The sequence below is a fragment of the Hyperolius riggenbachi genome, chromosome 1, assembly GCF_040937935.1.
Source record: "Hyperolius riggenbachi isolate aHypRig1 chromosome 1, aHypRig1.pri, whole genome shotgun sequence".
In the NCBI taxonomy this organism is placed as follows: domain Eukaryota; kingdom Metazoa; phylum Chordata; class Amphibia; order Anura; family Hyperoliidae; genus Hyperolius; species Hyperolius riggenbachi.
Genome location: NC_090646.1, coordinates 139,635,915 through 139,659,969, shown reverse-complemented (window position 1 = coordinate 139,659,969; position 24,055 = coordinate 139,635,915). Strand labels below are relative to the sequence as shown.

The window sequence follows — 24,055 nt, the reverse complement described above, 5'->3', positions numbered from 1 at the left end:
GGCATGATGTCTAGCTTTTGAGGTGCTTTTGGTCTACTTCTCTGTGTCAGATAGCTCCTATTTACCGTATTTTCCGCCGTATAAGACGCACTTTTTCTCCCCAAAAAATGGGGAGAAAAAGTCCCTGCGTCTTATACGGCAAAGGCAGGGAATCCCCGACTTACGGACGCCCGCCGATACAAACCGCCGACCCGACGCCATCGGGTATTCCCTGCCTTGCCGCTGTGAGTCCTCCCCGCTTGTCTCCACCTCCCCCTGTGTCGCCGGGTCACCCCCCCTGTGTCGCCGGGTCCCCCTCTGTGAGAAGCGGCAGCGTCAGAAGCTTACCTCCTCCATCTTGCCCGCGGCGATTGAAGACCTCCGGCTCCTGTGGGCGGCTTCCTCTAGTGCCGGCTTGTAATGACGCGTCATCAATGACTAGAGGAAGCCGCCCACAGGTGCCGGAGGCCTTCAGTCGCCGCGGGCAAGATGGAGGAGGTAAGCTTCTGACGCTGCCGCTTCTCACAGAGGGGGGGACCCGGCGACAGAGGGGGGGACCCAGCGACAGAGGGGGGGGACCCAGCGACAGAGGGGGGGGACCCAGCGACAGAGGGGGGGGACCCGGCAACAGGGGGGGAGGACTCACAGTGGGATACACAGTGAGGAGGGCACTCGGGAGGACACTCGGGGGGCCAGGAGCACTTTGGGAAGACACTTGGGGGGGACAGGAGGACACTTGGGGGGGACAGGAGCACATTTGGGAGGATACTGGGGGACACTTGGGGGGCAGGAGGACACTTGGGGGTACAGGAGGACACTTGGGGGGGACAGGAGGACACTTGGGGAGACAGGACACTTGGGGGGACAGGACACTTGGGGGGACAGGAGGACACTTGGGGGGGACAGGAGCACATTTGGGAGGACACTGGGGGACACTTGGGGGGCAGGAGGACACTTGGGGGTACAGGAGGACACTTGGGGGGGACAGGAGGACACTTGGGGGGACAGGATACTTGGGGGGACAGGACACTTGGGGGGACAGGAGGACACTTGGGAGGACACTTGGGGGGGACAGGAGGACACTTGGGAGGGACAGGAGGACACTTGGGGGTACAGCACTGACACATGGGGGTACAGCACTGACACATGGGGGTACAGGAGGACAACTGGGGGTGACAGGAGGACACCTGGGGGAGACATGGGGACACAGGAGGGCACCATTTGGGGGAGGTCATGTACAAGACGCTCCTGAAATATGGACGCACCAGGTTTAGTTTATATTTTTTTTCCCTGGTTTTTGCCCTCTAAACCTGGGTGCGTCTTATATGACGGAGCGTCTTATACGGCGCGAAATACGGTAAGTGATTTCTTGATTGAAACAGGTGTGGCAGTAATCAGGCCTGGGGGTGACTACAGAAATTGAACTCAGGTGTGATAAACCACAGTTAAGTTATTTTTTAACAAGGGGGGCAATCACTTTTTCACACAGGGCCATGTAGGTTTTTAGTTTTTTTCCCTCACTAAATAATTAAATCCATCATTTAAAACTGCATTTTGTGTTCAATTATGTTATCTTCGACTAATAGTTAACGGTTTTTGATGAGCAGAAACATTTAAGTGTGACAAACATGCAAAAGAATAAGAAATCAGGAAGGGGGCAAATAGTTTTTCACACCACTGTGTGTATATATATATATATATATATATATATATATATATATATATATATATATATATATATATATATTACAATTTCTCCTATGTTGCTGTCACTTACAGTAGGTAGTAAAGAGGTAGTAAAGAGCTGACAGATCTGACAGGTGTTAAACTAGCCCATCTCCTCATGGGGAATCTCAGTATCTCCTTTATTCTTTACAAAAGCACTTTGCAGAAAGGATCTACACCAAGATGCCTTCCAGCCTCCATACTTGTTGCACACTATTTTGGCAGTTGGACTGAGCCACTTTCGTTTAGTAAATGCTGTTGAAAATAAAGAATACCCAGAGAATCCCCTATGTGGAGATAGACTAATCCAAAATATGTCAGATTTAATTTTTACTATCTTCTGCAAGTAACAAGGACATAGAAAAAAGTTAATTTGTAGCACATTTTATTCTGGGACAAATGTATCTATATGAATGTATTTAAAATTGTACAATTTTATATGATAGTGTGCCATTAAAGGACCACTGTTGTGAAAATCTTAAAATTTAAAATGCATTTAAACACATTCAAATAAGAAGTACATTTCTTCCAGAGTAAAATGAGCAATGAATTACATTTCTCCTATGTTGCTGTCACTTACAGTAGGTAGTAGAAATCTGACAGAAACGACAGGTTTTGGAGTAGCCCATCTCCTCCTGCGGAATTCTCAAGGGATTCTTTATTTTAAAAAGCACTTAGCGAATGGCAGTTGCTCCGTCCAACTGCCAAAAAAGTTCGAAGCAAGCAGGGAAATTGGTTAGCATCTTTGTATGAATCCTTTTCAGTTAGATCTTTATTAAGAATAAAGGCATGCTGAGAATCCCCCATAAAGAGATGGACTAGCCCAAAACCTGTCGGTTCTTTCAGATTTCTACTACCTACTGTAAGTGATAGCAACTTAGGAGAAAATTAATTGATGGCTCATTTTACTCTAGAAGAAATGTACTTTTTATTTGTAGGTTATTACATGTATTTTAAATTTTACTCTTTTATTTTTTTTTTTTTTTTTTTTGCGTTAGTGGTCCATTAAGAAGTTCAAGCATTTCACAACATCAGTTAGACTAAGAAAATACCACTAAACAAACAACAATCTTGGTTATTTGTGTAGCGTAAAATAATTTTTATTTTACAGTATACAAATTACAAGATTTTCCTCTTTAATAAATATGTAAAATATTACAGTACGCTGGTTTATAACACAGTTGAAATTTGAATAACTGGGCTTCGAATTACAAAAAACCCCAACAAAACTGTGCTTGCTGTATCGGTACTATAAATATTATTCTGACTGACTGTAGAAAATAAGAGCAGTCAGACATAAATCCTTTATCAACAGATCTGAATGGAAAAACGTACTGATGGACACGGAGTCCTATGAAATAGTCTTTTGTTAGATCAGATATTTCCACAGGTATCTCAAACATGAGATCCTCTATGAGGACACATGAAAAGTCGCCATTGTGCTGCGTCCCCTCCCATGGAACAGAAGGGGAAAAGCATGCATGTTATTTAAAAAAGATTAGTGGAGCCTGGGAATGAAGGAATGTGGAAGTATGTTAAATGTGCCAGTTTGACTGTAATTATTGTGTTAGTGGCATTACTTGGAATTATTAGATCAAGTAAAAAAATTCTTTATAACAGGGGGTTAGTAATACTATCTGCTCAATACACAAATGCATAAGAATTTAGATAATCACGAAACACATGAGCACGCTATTAAAAACACCTATATATAATGGTTCTGATTGCCCAGTGGACAGCACATCCGTCAAAACAGAAATGGCATAGTGTAAATGTAGCCTGAACCCAAAGGATTGTGGAACCTGAAGTGAGAAGTATCTGGAGGCTGCCATATTTATTTCCTTTTCAACAATGCCAGTTGCATGGCAGCCCTGTTGGTCTATTTGGCTGCAGTTGTGTCTGAAACACACCAGAAACGAGCATGGGGTTAATCTTGTCAGATCTGACAATAATGTCAGAAACACCTATAATAATATTCCAAACATTTGTATAGCACTTTTCTCCTGTCACATTCAAAGCACTCAAGAGCTGCAGCCACTGGGACGCTCTCAAGAGGCCACTCTGCAGTGTTAGGGAGTCTTGCCTTGAACTCCTTACTGAATAGGTACTTACCCTGGTCAGGATTTGAACCCTGGTCGCCCATGTCAAAGGCATTGCCCTTAACCAGTGCACCTGATCTGCTGCATGCTTGCTCAGGGTCTGTGACTAAAAGTATTAAAGGCAGAGGATCAGCAGGACAGCCAGGCAACTGATAAAGAAAATAAATATGGCAGCCTTTGTATCCTTCTCACTTCAGGTGTCCTTTCAAGACTGAAAATTACCAGGCAGTCCCCTGCTGATCCTCTGCCTGCAATACTTTATCCATAGTCCCTGAACAAGCATGCAGGTCAGGTGTTTCTGACTGGAGTCTGACTGGATTGGCCACATGCTTGTTTCAAATGTGTAATTTAGATGCTACTTCAGCCAAATAGTCACCAGGACTGCCAGTATAAAGGCCCTTGCCCACCATGCAATTTTCCAGATGATTTTTCCAATCACCGGCAATATTTTGAGCGTCAATCGGTCATTTCTGACATCTTGCGATGTGGATACAGACGTGCGATCACGCGAACAACGTTTAGGGACACGTGCTGGCAACAACTGTCATGGCGGATCGGATCTTTAAGATCCTAGACTACTACGCACAAAGTACCTCAATTGCATAACGTCCCATTTGCACCCATCGCGTGTCGTCGTGCAATGTCACGTGACGTCAAAACCAGGAAGAGGAATTGCTGAAACTCGTCATCAAGGGGGCATCGATGGACCCGTCGGGTGGCGAATATTCAGCTTAAAGTGAACATAAACTGAAAAAAAAAAGAGTTCCCTAGTTTTGTTTTGATGTGTGGCCTCCTGATCGTACGCCCGTATATAGGAGCGCTCTGCACATGTGCAATACAGAAGAATCTGCGCATGCACAGAACGCTCCTGTCGACAGGAGTGTGATTGAGTGGCCCATCGACTCGCCAGTTGGCCAGCCGGAAGAGGGTTGCTGCACGACACTGGACTGGAGGAACACTTAGTGACAGCGCAAGCACAGGGTGGCTGCAGGGGGCTAGTAGAAGCACAAGGTAAGTAAAAGTCTTTTTTTCAGTTTAGGTTTCCTTTAAAGAGTAACTGTCAGGCTGCAGAAGCTAATTTAAACCTCTATTCTCCTGTGTTAAACAGTTTAGAAGGAAGCCAAAAAGGCATTAGTGAAGATAAAAATCTCTCTTACCTTTGATGTGTGCTTATCAGAAAAGCTGTTAGACCCAAGCAGGACGCAAGCCGCATACTATACTGCAAAGCATTCTGGGGCCCTCCCCTCGGCTGCTAATGAGACGTTACAGCAGCTTGTAATCAGTCCAGCGAGTAGCACTGATAAATCTCCGGGCAGAGTACACTGCAGGAGTCAGCTATTGTTCCTAGCCACATGGCTAATTAATATTCACTGCACACTGTGTTATTCAGTACGAGCTTTTCTGTGATCAGGAAGCAGGGAGGACATGACGACACAATTGGCTTCATAGAAGACAGAAAAACATGGAACCTGCCATGAGCTGTCAGGAGCATCAATCTCTGCATATACTATATAAAAATTCTGTGAAGTACAAACGTGGACAGTGAAATGCATATGTAATGTAAGTACAGCCTATATTTAGCTACTGATATATGTGTTTATTTTCTCTGAGACCTTATACCTAACAGCTCCTCTTTAAGAGACACAGGAACGGGGCACAGCCAGCAACTTGCATTGTTTAAAAGGAAATAAATATGGCAGCCTCCATATCACACACACCTTGGGTTCCCTTTAGGGTCAAGAACCATGTCATGTAGTTACATCAACTCAATATGGCAGCCTCCATATCACACACACCTTGGGTTCCCTTTAGGGTCAAGAACCATGTCATGTAGTTACATCAACTCTTAAATGAAAGACAGTGCATTTGAAATGTGTCACATGCAGATTTGAATAGGAAAGGATTATTATATATTTATGACCAGACAAAGACCTTTAGAGTTTGGCATATTAGTGTACTGTTTCATTGCTGGAGACCAGGGCTAAAGCCATGACTTGGACAGAGTCTATGACATCAATAAGGAATAGTAAAAAAGTAAGCCGTATGGAAACAAAAGGCATTCACATTCCTGCTTTGGCTTCCTGACAACAACATGATCCTATGGCACTGAACACCACTTTGTAGCTACTTACAAGCACTGGGAAAGCTGAAGTGTGCAATGAAACTATGATCACAAAGGGACCCATTCAATGCATAATATAAAGGATTCCTTATTAAAGAATCAGGTACATGTATTTTATTCTTTATTTGTAGCTAAACTAATGTGACTTTTACTGTAACAGCCTCCTACTTGCTGATATCAATAATAGCCCACTCATGGCAATTTGCCCCTTTCACAGTAGAAGTATATCTCCTTTTCAGGTTACAGTAAAACTTACGGGTTCTGCGGGAATCCAATAGACTCTTGGGAATGAGCAGGGCTTTAACAGAAACAAAGGGCATAAAGAGAACCTGCTGTAAGGAAAACAGGGTAAAAAAACTCAAGCGTTGCAGTGCACAGTGCTTAGTGTGCACTTTGATGCCTCCTTGCATTCCCCTCCGCTCCAAAGAATGGAAAATCAGCCAAGTTTGGTGACAATTGGCCACATTCTGATCCATGGAGTATAAAGTTAAATGCCTTCTTCTTCGTTAATAGTGATGTGACCACCCACAGAATGACAGAGGCAGGTTACACTCATTGAAGTTGGCATTGCTTGCCTGCAACAGGCATTCTCCTCCTCTATGTACATTGGCCGAAATGAGCTGCTCACACTGTTTCCTAAATGCAACGTTCTGCATTCTGCCACTAATGGTTGGTTCAATTATAATAATAAAAATGGTAACATTTTTATAACGCTCTTCTCCTGTTGGACTCCGAGCATTTAAAAGCTGTATCCACTAAGGGCCCCCTCAGGAAGCCACTTTGGAGCGTTAGGGCTGCTGAACCGGTGTTAAGCAGTGGCCATGGCATTCATCACTTAACAGACGTTGGTACCAGCTTTTATAATTGTTTGTGCAATTTTCACGCTTGATTCCATCATTTCCTGTCATCTCTTAGGGCTCTTTCACATCAGAGCTTGCGTTGGAGAACGCTCAAAGCATACGTTTTGTTGTGTGCGTTTTAATGCGTTTTGATATGCGTTGCACTGCAGTGAGTGTGCGGTTTTAATCCGTTTTCAATGCGTTACAGCACATAGGAAAACGCAGGTAATTTTTTTTTCTTTTAGTTTTCAACTTTCTACATTGTTCCTCTGTTGCATTCTGGGACTGATTGCCTGCGTTAACGGATTAAAAACACGCATAGTGTGCGTTTTACATTGACTAACAGTGTAACGCATAAAGCTAGCGTCGGCCGAAAAACTGCACCTGGGTGCAGTGTAACGCAACGCACAAAAAGGCTGCGTTATATGTGAAAGCTAAAATGGAAGTCTATGGACTTTCATTTCACCTTTGGTAACGCAAACTTTACCCGTTGCGTTGAAACGCAGAAAATCTGCCCTAATGTGAAAGAGCCCTAAATTTTAATCAACTAAATGTAGCGCTTCTGTGCCCCCCTGGAGAGGGGAGGAAGGAAAGACAAGATGCTGCACATTTACTGAATGACAGGTGGCGCTGTTGAAGGTTGACAAATGCTTTTCTGCTCACTTGTAGAAAAGCATTTGAGCGAGATGCCAGGCTGCTGGTTCAGAGCGAGATGCCAGGCTGCTGGTTCAGAGCGAGATGCCAGGCTGCTGGTTCAGAGCGAGATGCCAGGCTGCTGGTTCAGAGCGAGATGCCAGGCTGCTGGTTCAGAGCGAGATGCCAGGCTGCTGGTTCAGAGCAAGATGCCAGGCTGCTGGTTCAGAGCGAGATGCCAGGCTGCTGGTTCAGAGCGAGATGCCAGGCTGCTGGTTCAGAGCGAGATGCCAGGCTGCTGGTTCAGAGCAAGATGCCAGGCTGCTGGTTCAGAGCGAGATGCCAGGCTGCTGGCTCAGAGCGAGATGCCAGGCTGCTGGTTCAGAGGCCCTTATATAAATGTTGTCATAATGATGGCTTTGAAGTTGAGAGGTGGGAGAGTTTATTATCTTTTTTTTTTTTTTTTTTTTTTTTTTTTTTTAAATCTTTGCACACAGACAATTTTTTTCTAATTTTGGTTCAGTACATTACCTCAATGATTTTTTTTTAGCATTCTCATGATGTACTAAATTCTAATAGTAAATTATAATTACTAAATAGTAATATTGTAGCAGTTTCTTGGATGGTTTGTTTTCTTCTGTTTTCACAATTTAAGAATGGCTTCTTTCACCTGCACGGAGAGCTCCTTTGTCCACATGATGTCTGTTTTCAGGACCACACTTCAAATCATCTCAAGGCCTTTTACCTGCTTAATTGATAATGACATAACAATGGACTTGCCCACCATTGCCCATGAAGTAGAATTTCAGTCAATTGTCCAATTACTTTTGAGCCCCTAAAATTAAGGTATTGTTTTAAAAAAATGCTTTAGTTGCCTCACACTTTTATGCAATCATTTTGTTCATCCCACTGAATCAAAGCTGAAAGTCTGCACTTCAACTGCATTTGAGTTGTTTCATGTAAAATCCATTGTGGTAATACACAGAACCAAAATTAGAAACAAGTTGTCTCAGTCCAAATATTTATGGATTTAACTGTAAATGTGTGTAAGGGGAAGAACTGTATTTGTTTAAAATCTTTTGAGTGAAGAGCAGAGTTTTCCTTTACTAGCTGTGGTGGAAAGTATGAGAGTATGCACATGTAATTCAATAGTAATGCAAGGGCTAAATTCACAACACAAATAAAGATCGGTGTGGGAAAAAGGAAAGACAGATGTGTCCTATTCTACTGATGTCATCCTGAAAGCAGGAGCACCCTGCTGTGTAGAAATAACAAGTAATTAGCGGCAGTAAAAATATTGACATATCTTCATTAAATACCATTTTCAAAAACACTTAAAAGTGGACTGTAAAGAACGCTCCAGTGACGAGAGAGAAAGGAAAGAAAACAACACTAACTCTTGACATCTGGGAAACGTGCGCTGGCAGGTTGGGGACATTTGTACTTCTTTCCAGGCACAACTGTTCAGTTCAGGGGATGTTTTCATAAACTAGTGTGTAATCATGTAAACTTTATACATGGCAGAGGAGCTCTATGTATTCCATGGTGGAGCTTCTGAAAACACTGCCCTGCTTGCTATTCCAAGGCCCGAAGTGCATTCTGCAGAAATAAACAGGATTCTCTAAAAATCATACATCTATTTTTCTCGGTGCACAAAACAGACCCCTCCCCCTGCTTTCCTCCAGCTTGCACATCCACCTGCTGGTAAATCTAAAGGTGCCCATAAATTGGTACAATCTCCCAAATCTTTCGGGCCCACCAATAATAAGCAATCCGATCAGACTAATAGAATCAATCCTAAATTTGGATTGACAGAACGATTGTTATCGATTGGCAGTATGAACGTTGCAGTTGATCGTTTGGGACATTGTACTGTTAATGTGCACCTTAAAGTGTACACGAGGTGGTGCAGGGGGTCCATGATGTGCCTCTGTGTCCCCTATGCGCCGCTCTCTGCACCACACTGCCCCCCCCCCCCCCCGAAATTGCTGACATGCAGATTGTCAGCAATCTCGAGGGAGAAGGGGCGTCCCTTGCAGGAGAGGCACTACTGCAAAATGCCCACTCAGGGCGTCAAGAACGCCCCCTCCCTTCTCTCGCAGACTCATGGCCACCTAACCCCCACATTTCTGAGCTCTGTGCTTCTTGGGTGAGAGCATAGAGCTCTGAATGCATCGTTGTGACCCCTGAAACAGAAAGTAAGCCATTACAGGCTTCAGAGGGGGTCGGGGAGCAGCGGGGATAGACGCTACCTGATCCGACCTGTACCTTTCTGCCTGACTTTTAGTTTTAACTTTCTCTTGGGAAATGCATTTCAAAAATCCAGATTGTTGGATAGATGGCATTTCAATACACGCAATCTCCAGATCTAGTAGCTACAAAGTAGTGTTCACTGCAAACCTTCCCTATCCAATTAAAGTCTAATACTTACATGAACTCTTTATATTTCATTTGTTGGCCGTATGGGTGACCCTTGTGGCACTCATTATCAAACATATGACACTGATGCAATAGAAGAGCTCTTTATAGAAACAGGGATATACAGGTAATAACAAATACAATGTCTGGGGTCAACCTTGAAGTGCAGAAATCGTTCTTTATTTGTGTAAAATGATCATGGTGAAATCACTCAACATTTTGGACAACAAGGTCCATTATCAAGTCTACGTAATAAAAAGCCTTGCTGCCCAACTTATCGTGTTGTACCATGATTTCACTATGGTACTTTCACACAAATGGAAAAATACTGCGCTTGGATTGCCAGTCATTGCATTTAGTTATGAATTTCTGCACTCAAGTGGAAGCTGGTGTGTCTGGTTTAGGCTCCCTTGAACAATAAAGTTTTATTTACAATAAAGAATACAGTTTGATTTAGAATGGTTCACATTTCTTATGTTGTTGCAGAGAATAACCAGTCATATTTAGTCTTACATTCTCCACCCTGTAAGGAAAATATAGAGCACAAAACTGTATATATAGCAAAGGATCCAATGGGTATCTGCCGATGCCACCTCTGTTTTTCATTGTTCTAGTTTAAACATGGATTTCCATGCCTTTTAACAATACTTTCTTTCTTAAAAAGTGCTCATAACCACCAATCATCTCTCCTAGAGTATATTTAGTAAACTGCAGTGTAAGAATGAGAGATGGATTCTCATTGGCTGTTATGAGTAGCACAGACTCGACCCTTTCCCTCCGTTTTAACAAATCGGCTACTTTGCCCTTTCCTAAATCATGGACAGAATATTTGTGGAGACACCAACAAGACAACTGTAACATAAACAAGATAAAAGTGGAATCAGAGAAAGGGTGATGTTATGAACACCTCACACTTTTGTTAGCTGAGTGTTAGATCTGACGAATACGGCTTTTGTATAGCATGTGAAAGTACATACACCGTTAGTTGTTGCAAGGTATCCATAAAGTTGTAGACGCTTACATACACCAACAAGGCCCAAGTGAAGTGTCACATTTCAGAGTCAAGTCGAGAGCAGCAGGATAAAAGGAAAGAAGACAAACAGAATGGGTTAAGACATGCACATCTTGCACTGTTTACAGACAATAGAAAAGGGACACATGGAGCACAGTTTACCACATACAGGTAACAGGATTGTACTTCATGCTGCGGGTGAGAGCTGGAATTCACAGCTACTTTATACACATTCACATCCTCATTTTCCGTGAGTAGGAGTTCTGACGGCAGAGCATACAGTGCAGAAACAGATGCAACTAAGAGGACCAATTAAAAAGTGGAATTAAAAGGTGTTGCTAGAGATTTCTCTGACCTCATTCAAAGTTTTTGCAGGTCATACCCTATCTTAGCCATGCAGTGACAAGCACTTCTTGGTCCTCTGCATGCAACAACGTAATAAAGATCTGCCTGTCTTTTATGCACCCTAGACATTGGTCAATGCCACCCTTCCCGCTTAATAAAATGATTTTATAATGCAAAAATGTAGCTGTTTTTGGATTGACTTGACTATGTACTCTGCAAGGTGCTGCAGAAGATGTCAGCTATATACAAATACATAATAGTAATATGCAATCAACATACAAAGTTGAATTCAGCAATGGTGAACAATGGATGTGATATAATTTAAAATGAATCTGAACTGAGTAAAAGTATTTAAAATAAACACATGATGCACCTGCAAATGAAGATTACATACTTACCTCGCCATCAGTTCCTCTAAGAAGCTTACCATTTTCTTCTTACAACGATTCCTTCCAGTTCTGACAAGATTTTGTCAGAACTGAAATATATCAGTTACTGTCAGTTATACTGTATATCAGTTGCTGTCAGGACAACTGATGAGCAAGATAATGTCCATGTATATCTATTGCTCAAGTGGGCGATATAACAGTTTAACAGTGTGCTGACCAGGAAGTTGTTATGGGCTAATGGCCATTTTCAAAATGGAGGAGTGAGAATTCTATTGATCACGGTGGACACAAAGGACACAGGAGAGAAGAAAGAAATCAGGAGGTTAAGTATGAAGTGTGTATGTATATTTTCACTTTTAATTTTCAGTTTAGGATTGCTTTAAGCAAACTCCCCGTACTTTGTCTCACTCCTCTGAATAATGGCAACATAGGTTGGTTTATACAGGTAAGTACAATGTGTAAATAACTCACATACTGCTTTCTGACATGTAACAAGTTGAAGAGCACCTATACTCATTCCACTAGTAGTATTTCCTGGCAAGTAAGCTGAGTATTTATAGGTACAAAATGTAACACCTTAGGAATATATGCTACTTACTAAACAAAATTGCTTTTCCCTCCATGGCTTCTCCCTACAGAATTGCCCACAATCTGGTGGCTCCATGCAATGCAGGGCATGCGTGGGCACTTGGAGGGGCCATAGAGGGCTTCCGCATATTGGAGTGTGCTGAGCAGCAGCAGAACAAGAACAGTAAGACCTTCCAGATGCAGCCTTACCCTCCTCCTGATGGATCTAGGATGCCTGTAAAGGAGACTTGAACTAAGAGAAATAAGAGGGGTGCCGTGATTTTATGCTTTATAAAAATGCTAAATGCTTGCTCATCCTTTGATTTCAGGAGTCTGAGCCAAACACATTATTATTATTATTTAGTATTTATATAGCGCCGACATATTACGCAGCGCTGTACAATGTATATATATATATCTTGTCACTAACTGTCCCTCAAAGGAGCTCACAATCTAATCCCTACCATTGCCATATGTCTATATTATGTAGTGTAAGTACTGTAGTCTAGAGCCAATTTTAGGGGGAGCCAATTAACTTATCCGTATGTTTTTTAAATGTGTGAGGAAACCGGAGTGCCCGGTGAAAACCCACACAGACACAGAGAGAACGTACAAACTCTTTGCAGATAGGATAGTGCCCTGGCTGGGATTCGAACCAGGGACCCAGCGCAGTCCAACACATGAACAAGCATGTAGTCAGTGGAGCCAGAAGACCTGAGCTTCATACTTATTCAGGGTCAGTGGCTCACAAAGCCATAAGGGAGGCTATAGCAGCCAGGCACACTGCATTTCCAAATAGGAGTCAGCAGCGGGGCCTTCCACTTTGCATTTATTTCAGTTTTCTTTCAAAGCATCCCGGTGACAAAACTGAGTTGAGTTGTTGAGCTTTCTCATTGGTCACAGAGGCCAATAGAAAGATTTGGGGGTGGAAAGGGTGGGACTCTGGCCAACTAAGCAAACATTCAATTACCACATTAAAATGGTTTTAAAAAATACTTTGATAAAAAATAGTTATATCTCTGAAACTAAAATTATGTTATTTGCTATTTTTACTGTAGGTAACGTCTGACTGTGATCTTGGTTTCTATTGCAAATGTTTGCTACAGGACGACTTTACAACCCAGATGCACCATCAGTCACTGAACAAAAAAAGTTGATGGTTAACAAAAAAAAAAGTGCAACAAGCATGACCCACAGCAAACAACTTGTATAATATCACAATATGGCACTTGGGACTTGAGGAAGACACACTCGAATTAGCTCCTTGCTGTTGTGTAAACATTTCCTATTTGTTGCCTGTGAGAAGGCTGAAGAATGTGTAGCTGGAGTGAACTTCACAATGTATAATGTCTACCTGAGAGCTCAGCATATGCAGGCATGATGGTCTCAACATCTGACTTTCTGTACACAGAACATTACATGCATTAGATGGACTGCTGTGCACGTTGCTAAAGACGAGTTATGACCATTACTTCTTTTTTCTACATCTAAAAACTTTTTTTCTGGCCTTAATCAGCACCACTGAAGAAGGGGAGCTCAGAACTAAAAAGCTCTGACCTTGTCCATAGTTTGGGTGTGCTAAACTTCAAAAACCAAATCTTGGCTGTTGTGAAATATTTCTCTTTACTCCTAAGTAATATTTAAAGAGCAGCTGTCAGCCATACTATCTCAGAAAAACAATAACACATATATAAGTAGATAAATACTTGCTCTACTTACATAACATATCCACGTTTTGATTTTAGTGATTTTTCTATAGTTAAAAAAGAGAAAATACAACATAGGATTATCCATTTTAACTGTCTTTCTTAAAGCCAATCCTGTTATTTCCTCCCTTACTCTCCTCTCCCTGATTGTGTATGCATTGCCCGCCCTCCTCCCAGTCTTCAGGCACTCCCACCCAGCTCTGAAATAGAAAGTGCATTGTCTCAGCATGAAAGAAATAAAGGCCAATCAGAGAGGAACAGAGGTGTGGCAGGGGAAAACGGGGGAAAGAGGCTTCAGCCAATCAGGCTGCATTAGTTAAGTCTTAGAGGAAAGTAAAGAAGCAAAAAAGACAACCCAGCATGCCTTGCAACTTCCTTTCTGCTGCAATGTACCAAATAAGAGTCAGGAAAACTGGGGAATGACCATTTATAAACAAGAAAAGTAATAGTGATTTTTAACTTTTGAATTGCCTGGTTAGCATCCTTATTACTTGTTTACCAGATACAAATAAAGAATTGATTTTTGATTTTATGCCCGACAGTTACACTTTAAAGAACTGAGCAACTCCTACCTCCAGAGGATCTTCCAAACTTAGTTCACGCCTACAACACATCACAGCTCTACTGCCGAAATGCCCTCTACACAGGCCTTCTAAATGAGGTCGAACACCACTTGCAGTTAGCCCAGAATGCTGCCAAGCTGTTTACAAAGCAACCCCACTATTGTCAACACACAGTTTTCCTTTCTCCACTGGTTACTCATAAAAGGGCAAATCCTCTGCAAGCCTGACCTGCTAACATTCAAATCGCTACAGAACTTAGGCCTTGGATACCTGAAGGATTTATTGCACTTCCCCCCAACCTATGAACAACAAGATCTAATAACTTGGTCATCATAAAGTTCACCCCTAATTCTTTGGAGTCAGAGCCTTCTGCATTTCTTTCCCTACTCTTTGGAACTACCTAGCATACGCAATCAAGAAGGCTATAACCCTATAACTCTGGAGGTGTTTAATCCCAGATTTAAAAAGCCACCTGTTTGGTCTGGCATTTATGCACTTTTTCCTCTGTAGCATTCCTTTTTCCTCTGTAGCATGCATATTCCACCCCACGACTGATTACTGGTCTGATACATTTCTTTGTGCCTACTGAAGAAAATAACTTTATATATGTTATTGATGCTGTTGTTGGACTTGCACTTTAACACTAGAAATAAAATACAGCTTTGTACACTTGCTGGCATACTGTACATACTGTAGATGAGCAAAATCAGGTCTTGGAGGTAAGAGAATGCAAATACATTTCACCCCCATTCTATGTGCCTATGCAATATTCCAAAATGTGGGCTTCCTATGTGACTGAACCTGGTTCCCACCCACAACTTGCCACAGCATTAAACAAATGCCATAACATTTTCACATGCCTGATCTTTGCTTGTTTCCTAATTTTTATCATTGGATTTCTAGGACATCAACTACCATCCCTAACTCTAACTTGTGCCTATTCTTAACACTTTTCCTATCACACCGTTACTAAACCTGTCTTTTCAAGAAACCCTTACCTTAACTCTTCAAATGTGCCTTACCACTAACCTATCAGTTGATCTATTATTACCTCAACTTATTCCAATTCTTTCAATCAACCTAACCACTAACTTGTCTCTAACACTAACCTCAAGCCTAATATCTCTTACTGTAGCCTACTTTGGCTTTTCAACCCCCAAATCCATCGATCCTACCAGGGAAGTCATCACAACAAACTTGCCTGATCTTTACCCTCAAATCCCTAGGTGCTGAAATTAACTGTTAGTAGTCTACAATTGTGTTCGAATTTTTGGCAGGCACCACAAGGCTATTTTAACAAGAAGAAAGCATAAAGAAGAAAATCTGTGAAATATTCCAGCAATAAGGATAGTCTAACCAAAGAAAGGAAAGCGTGTGTTTTCGCTGCAGTAATACCAAACGTGGGAATGCCATGAAGTTCCCAGCTTGTTCGCTCCCAGGTGTTTCACAATAGACACATTTCTCATTGATATGGCAAAGTTGTGTTTCCCCCTGTTGTGTTAGGGAAGGTGGGGTTGTCCGTTTGTTGCTTGCCAGGGGTATAACTGTACTTCTAGCAGTTATTAAGCACCAGCTAATTGCTGTACAACTCATCTGGTTCACAACATTAACAAAAACTGGGTGGTCCCAAACAGAAGATCTGGCTGAAACCCACTCGCTGCCAGATGTACTTGTATAGGCTGGTTTTCAATAACATGTTTGACATAACAGTCACATTTTTCTTTCTTCGTCTAATTCACATTAGCCGATAATATAAAATAATACAAACTTCTATCAATGTTTCTATCTATTGTTAGAATCTCTGTTGTTGAAGCCTTTGTTTATAGTTTCTGGGCAAAAACGTTATAGGTGCATTACTTTCTTACTTTAAATACAATTTTATGAAGTAAAGAATTTATAGAACATGAAAAAGTAATATTTTGTAAGTATAGTTGTCTCAATAGTATGTGCAGTAAAAAAACAAGTAAATAGCTTCTTTAGCAGAAAAAAACATCAGGCACTTGGAGAACTGGAAGATTTGTTTTTCCCTCCTAAATATTTCTTATTTGTCTTATGAATTTTGGGATGGAAAAAGCAATAGAATAATGTGGGATACCCTGTTTGTATTGCAAATACACAGCACTATGAAAGACCCATTGTAAAATCATGTTTGTGGTGACAAGGTGAATATATTTTTAAATCTGATTGGTTGAGAGATCGAATTGACATACCTCATTATTTTTAACCTGAGATGCTTGGGCTCTGTTGCAAGCATCGCAGCTGCCATCCTACATAGTGAGCAACTGACCCGGAACAAATATGCAACTATTGAGGTATGAAAAGTCTGGACTTGTGTCTGACATATTTGGCTTTTATCATATATAAGTACAGATCAGCACAGTTCACTGTCCTATCTGCGTCTCAGCAGCGTAGATTCCATGGCCTGAAACCGCAGCTGTGAATTCAATGACAGTAGCCACTGACTGGAAGGGGTTTACAATGGCCCTTGTACTCTCCGACACATAAATAATATATATTCAGGTTGGGTCACATGACATGCTTCATTTGGATACTTTTTATGCCACCTCAACCTTCCTTTACCCAGATGTAAGGGGTTAAATATTTTCAGATGGGATATTGTTAGAATCTTCTAAATATTCTCATTTAGTAATCAAACATCTTTACATATTTTTATAAAGGGCAAGGGAAATAAAAAGGATGTAAGTAAATAAGAGTGAAAAACAATGTTTGTGTCCCTACTGTTATCAGTAGACGCAACAGTTTTGGATATACAGTGGCTGCTCTTAATGATTGTGAACTATTGCGGGACAATGCAAAAGTGTTGCCCTTTATTAACAAAGGTAGATCAATACATTTTTGAAGTTAGCCTTAGGAGGGTTGAGGATCAGAGAAGGTTAGTTCCTAAAATGACAAGGTGAAGGTTAGGTATTACGAAGGGGTTTACAATGGGGGAAAAGCTAGCTTTAGATGTCAAAAGGGGTTACTATTCAGGAGGCATTTGGTTAAAGGGTCGGGAAGTGGTTAATGTTTGGAGGAAGTTAGGTGCCATGAAGGTGTTAATGTCAAGAAAGAGTTTAGGGTTATAATTAAAGTTGGGTGAAGGTTATGGATAGGCATCAATTAGGTGTTAATGTTTGGGAGGAGGTCAGAAATGGGTTACCATTTGGGGGATATTTGGGGATAGGCATCAGGAAGGGCTTAATGGCAGGAGGAGGTTAGAATCAGGCATCAGAAAGGGAAGTTGGCCTTAGGAGTATTGAGGGTTAGTTGATCAATGTGGAAGATAAGCCATAAATGTCACAAATGTGAAATAGCTGAGTACCGATATACTTATGTGCCCCAGCAGATCCACTTATCTTGGCAATGACACATTGCTTTGAAATAAAGAATGTAGTCTCATAAAGCTAAAATCTCCTGAAAAACAAAACTTGGTCCCTTTAATGTCAGGTTAGTTTTAGACTGATGTGATATTGAGGTAATAGTTAAACCTAAATTACTTGTTTGTTGTTTTTTTTACTGCCCGTGCTATTGAGAGAACTGATTTGTGGATTTCTGCAGAGATGGCTGTCCCTCTGGAACATTCTCCACTCTCCAAAGAGGACCTCTGTAGCTCTGACAGAGTCACCATCGGTTCTTGGTCACCTCCCTGACTAAGGCCCTTCTCTCCCTGATTGTTCAGTTTAGATGTCCAGGCATCTCTAGGAAGAGTCCTGGTGGTTTTGAACTTCTTATGCTGGGAATACACGTTTCGTTTTTGCCTTCGTTTTAGCCTTCGATTCGTTTGGTAAATGAATCGAGTGTTGAAAACGTATGTGAAAATAGTCATAATCTCATTATAGTTTCGATTAATAGACCCCAAAAACGAACGACTAGTGATCGAACATGTTTGATATTATCTCTCTTTATCCATCTAATCGAACCATTGGTAGGCTTGATGGCTGTTCAGATCGATTATATATTTGTTTATGCCGTCCGTCCCTGTACTACGTTTCGTTTCTTTGCAGCCTTCGATCATTGGAAAAACGAAACCATCAGAATCGAAAAAAAAAACCGAAACCGTGGGTGGTGATATTAACCGTACGATCGATTATTTCGGGATCGAAAAGGACAAAAGGCACAATGGAAACGAATGTTTAAACAAAGGCAAAAACCAAACGTGTATTCCCAGCATTACACTCACAGATGATGGAGGCCAATGTGCTCATTGGGACATTCAAAGCAGCAAACATATTTCTGTAACCTTCCCCAGATTTTGTCTCAAGACAATCCTATCTCGAGGTCTACAGACAATACCTTTGACTTTATGCTTGGTTTGTTCTCATGAACTGTAAACTGTGGGACCTTATATAGACAGATGTGTGCCTTTCCAAATCATGTCCAATCAACTGAATTTACCAAAGGTGGACTCCAATTAAGTTGCAGACATATCTCAAGGGTGATCAGGGGAAAGAAAATGCACTTGAGCTCAATTTTGAGCTTCATGGCAAAGGCTGTTAATACTTATGTACATGTCCTTTCTCAATTTTTTTTTTAATTTGCAAAAATTTTAAGTAAACTTCTTTCACATTGTCATTATGGGGTGTTTGATTAGAAATAATAAGTTACAATTGCTGTGTGGTGCACATGGTGACTATTTTGTTTTTTTTTGTCTGTTTTTATTCAGTTCAGATTCACTTTAGGAAACCTTAGTTTGGTCCTAATTAGGAACCACCTGGATGTAAATATATATTATAAAATGACTGTGCTCATTATCATCAATTTACATTTTACTGTATACATGACATTTATGCAGGGTGGGCAATATGACTTTAAGGCCTTGATTTACTAACTGGCACAAAGCTGATTAGTGTGCCTTATCACTTAGTGGGCACAAACTACAGCGCTAACCTTATCTGAGGTTAGTGTGCCTTATCTGAGGTTAGTGTGCCTTATCTGAGTTAGTGTGCCTTATCTGAGGTTAGTGTGCCTTTTCTGAGGTTAGTGTGCCTTATCTGAACTTAGTGCCCCTTAAGTAGCTTTGCGCACACTAAAAGATGCACATAGCTACATTGCGCACTGCACCGCGCACAGCGTAATGCATCTTTTAGTGCATCTTTTAGTGTGCACAAAGCTACTTAAGGGGCACTAAGTTCAGATAAGGCACACTAACCTCAGATAAGGCACACTAACTCAGATAAGGCACACTAACCTCAGATAAGGCACACTAACTCAGATAAGGCACACTAACCTCAGATAAGGCACACTAACTCAGATAAGGCACACTAACCTCAGATAAGGCACATTAACCTCAGATAAGGCACACTAACCTCAGATAAGGCACACTAACCTCAGATAAGGCACACTAACCTCAGATAAGGCACACTAACCTCAGATAAAGCACACTAACCTCAGATAAGTCACACTAACCTCAGATAAGTCACACTAACCTCAGATAAGGCACACTAACCTCAGATAATGCACACTAACCGGCTTAGCGCCGGTTAGTGAATCAAGCCCTAAGTGTTTTAACTTCATCATGTACCGAAATATATGTGTATAATAAAGTTTATCATCAAGTGGTGCTATATATTTTTTCTTGGAGTATATAGATTATACTGTGATGGCTGGATAGTGTAAGTTAAGGGCTCTGCCTCTGACACAAGAGACCTGGGTTTGAATCTCGGCTCTGCCTGTTCAGTAAGCCAGCACCTATTCAGTAAGGAGTTCTTTGGGTGAGACTCCCTAACACTGCTTCTGCCTACTGAGTGCGCTCTAGTGGCTGCCTCATAAGCGCTTTGAGTCCGACAGGAGAAAAGCGCTATACAAAAAAAGGAATTATTATTATTATATCCTGTGGGCTCCGAGCACGCTCGTGGTATTTCATGCAGATCACACCTACAGCTTGAAATTTGGCTTAGCACAGGCAGCTCACGTATCTATAGTCTTGCAGGTTCAGTTTGTTTAAGTCCAGGCACAAGTCTTCATATACCATCTGAGATCTTAGTAATCAGAGAGCCCAAATGTGACCTTCTGTGTCTGATTTTTTCCCTCTGCAACTAAAATTTCACTTTTAAAAAATGTGGTTATGTTATCTGAAGCAGCCTGGCCACAAGAGCAGCTCCATCTGTGAGGCTACAGCTTGCCTTACCATTATTATTATTATGCATTAATACAGTGCTGACATTTTCCACAATACTTCACAGAGCACATTGAACAATTTCTGGCACTAAATGTCCCTCAGAGGAGCTCACAATCTATCCTAATCTCAGCGCAATGCCCTTTCTATAGTCTACTCTAAACACAATCTAAGAGGGAGGCAAATTATCTTACCAGCATGTCTTTTAGACGAGAGAACAAATTCACCCAAAACACAGTGAGAATATTCAACCTTCATGCAGATAATGCCCTGGCTAAGATCTGAACATGCAACCCTCTAGTGACCATCACTGTGTTCCCCATTACATGCTGTTAATGGCACAGACAGAGCTCTCTGAGAATGCAGTCTGCAGATAAGAATGTTTTATGCAATAGGAACTGACTTGTGAAGGGGCTTCTGGTTAGCTACTTAGAAAGTGATTTATTTGTCATCAGCTAATTACTACAGATGAAACCAGATTGTGTCTCTGAGTGCCTATGCAGGATTGAAGCTATTTATAAAGACCAGTGGGCCATGGGCATAAATGCATAGGGCCGGCCCGGGTCCCCAAACAAATGTCTGTCGGCCTCCACCGACAGGCCTGAATTAAGCCCACTACAGGGGCATAACTATGGCCCCCACGGCCCTGTCACAGGGGGTCCTGTTCATAATTAATGCAGCGCAGTGGAGCAGTATACATACAGTACTTGTGCCCAGCGCAATACAAATCTCCTCCACTTCCTCTTCAGTTTGCAAGTGCCATGCAGCCAACCAATCACAATGCAGGAACTGAAACTCAAAGGTGATCGACTGGCTACACAGCACCTGCAAACTGAAGAGGAAGTGGAGGAGACCTATATCACATCAGGAAGAGGTATATGCCTTCCACTCTACATTTATTATGTACAGAACCGCCCCTTGGAGGCCTTTGCAATGGAAGAAAACGGTTGCGGCAGTTTTTCAGGACAGGGTGTGGCTAAACAGCAAAACTTGTATTTTCTGGTACAAACGGTCAGTTCATAAACATTCATGCTACTCTATTATACCTTCTGCAGACTATGCTGACAGTGTGGAATTAATTTCTACACTTTAGGTTCACTTTCAATAACAGACTGGTGGTCATCTTACAAAATGTTACCTTTAAAAACCCAGTTGCAACACATTTTTAAAATGTTTATTCTATTTAAAACAGTGTAGGCCTACCTAACGCTAGATGCTAAGCATTGGCAAGAAAAAAAAGCCCTCCATTTTAAAAATGCTCAATGTTTGTTCTAGAAAAAAATAAGAAAAGAGTTTTCTTTTATGGCTTTTCCTACTGTAGAAAACAGCTGGAGCATATACTAATCTTTGCTGAGAGAACACATCTGTCCTATTGTGAATTAAACAAACATTCTTGAAGAATAATATGTGACAAAGGGAGCCTGTGTACCCCAGACGGTTTATTTTAAAGCTGCCTGAATAAAGTTTTCACGTAATCATCACTACGGTGACGTACTCGAAAGACAAAAAATGTAAGCAAGAAAGATCTTTTCTGTTGGGTTTCATAGTGTACAGATGCATACAATGATTTGCAGAGGCATGTCATGTGCTTACATTACCAGGACAGTATTCATACCTGATTTAATAATGACCACAGCAATATACAGTGTTCTGACTATGGCTACTTTTAGAAGTATTTTTTTTTTGTTATGCAGATGTATAGAATGTTTGAGTTTAGGTCAGGTTTGCTTAAAGGGTACCTGAACTGACATGTGACTTGATGACATAAACATGTGTATGTACAGTGCCATTCCTGCATACAACTTGGCTGTGTTACTTTTTTTTTTCTTTTCTTCAGTGTAAGGGTTAAGAATTCAGACATTTTCTCTCTAGTTGAAATTAGTTCAACTACCTTAGCGCTTTCGGATAATCAATTACAAGCCATGATACTCTTGCCTAGCAGAGAACAACTTTTGACTGCAGAGAGTAGATAAAAAAAGGTCAAAAGTTCATAGGCTGTAGCTCCGAAACACTATAAGACTGTGCCACTCAGCTGAGAAAATAAAAACATTAAACCTGCAGGAAGCTTTGGCTGATCATCAGGAGGAAGCTTTAAATATGTGCTCGACCGAAGCCTCCCACCTGAATGCTGCTAAATGTATGCAAGTCCTGCTAGATTTGGTATAGCAGGCAAAGGGTGTATTACACTTGATTGGCTGATAGGCTGTCTGCTGACCAGATAAAGGTAGGAATTTGCTAACTGGGAGTGTGCATTTGCTTTTCGTGTGTGTTGCAATCAGCATTCAGTATAGAGGCAGTGTGGGTGATTTCCCTGGTGGTGAGAGTTCCCGGGATCACCTGTACCTCCTTCTAGGTATCGCTTGGTGGTTTAGGGGTCCCGGCCAGTGGCAGAGACCAGGACCCCTGACTGTCGTGTGAACCAGTGTTTGTGGTTTTAAATATGTCACTCACCAAAGGTTTGTTTAGTGAAAATAAAGAGTAGAGTTTGATGAAAACTGTTAAACATGAGGTCGTATCCATTATGCTTTAGGGTTGTATGGTAGCCTAGTAGCCAATGTAACAGTAAACACTGTATCGATAGATGGGAGAAGGAATTCAAGCAAATATCTGCAAAATGTGGATTATAATATTAAACAATCAGCCAAGAAGCCCGAAAAAAGGGAAAGCTTCTACAAGACTGTGATAAAAAATATACCTCAAAATCCACCATGAGCTACTTATAGAAGCGAGCAGGTTTTGGAATTCACCTCAAAATCCGATGTAAACATCAATAAAAATCTGTGTATACCCTAAACATGGTAGTCTACGGGTATCTTGGAATTAATAGTGATCTACAAGGGGGGGGGGGGGGGGGGGGGGGGGCACAAATTCCAACAAGAACTGAAATGTTCTCAGCTAAGAACAAAAGGGTTTAAAAGCTTTGATTTATGCTAGAGAGGATGTTTCAAAATATTACTAGTACTACTTTACTCCGCAGCAGCTGTTTACTAGTGCATGCAACTGTTTGGCCATCATTGGTTCCATGGAGTCTTCTGAAATATTGCCAGGTATGTATCAGCCACGTATGTGTATGAAAAAATGATGCTGGATAGTATGGAGAGATCTCAATTCCAACCTTTCAGTGGTCATCAGTAAATCCAGCTTTCATTTGGTTAATTGCAATGTTTGAATTTACTACTACACAGTAAAGGAACTGAAGCTAATACCTCATGCCATCAGCTGCCAGCACTTGGCCTGTCCTAGCATATATACTGCTCAAACTCAGACCAGCTACTACTAAGTCATGGGACAAATGGGCATTTCTGTTCTTATTTCTATTTAAAATGGCATGAGACGGGAAAGTGATGTACTTTACCAATTGTGCACACTTCTCTTCTTCTCCCTTACGTTCCTTCTTCTCATTTTTCTTTCTAAATATTTCTTGAAGCTGAAAAAAAAAATTGATTTTTGAATGGAGTCTATGTTTTCTTTTCTTACACATGGTAGGACTGTACTGAGCATAAAAGACCTTTAAAGTGTCCCGGCATTCACAAACAAATCTAG

General features: G+C 41.3%; 1 protein-coding gene across 5 annotated transcripts in view; it reads right to left on the bottom strand.

The window, feature by feature from the left end:
• The window catches only part of MICU3 (mitochondrial calcium uptake family member 3), a 175,305-nt gene that overhangs the window by 41,943 nt on the left and 109,307 nt on the right, over positions 1-24,055 (bottom strand). For 3 of the 5 annotated variants that reach the window (XM_068278620.1, XM_068278616.1, XM_068278618.1), the window contains exons 7-8: positions 23,868-23,939; positions 10,793-10,831 (exon numbers count right to left, since the gene is read on the bottom strand). In XM_068278620.1, the coding sequence (XP_068134721.1) occupies positions 10,793-10,831; positions 23,868-23,939 (111 nt within the window). The remainder of the gene's footprint in view (positions 1-10,792; positions 10,832-23,867; positions 23,940-24,055) is intronic. The other 2 variants (XM_068278617.1, XM_068278619.1) reach the window with 1 other exon arrangement.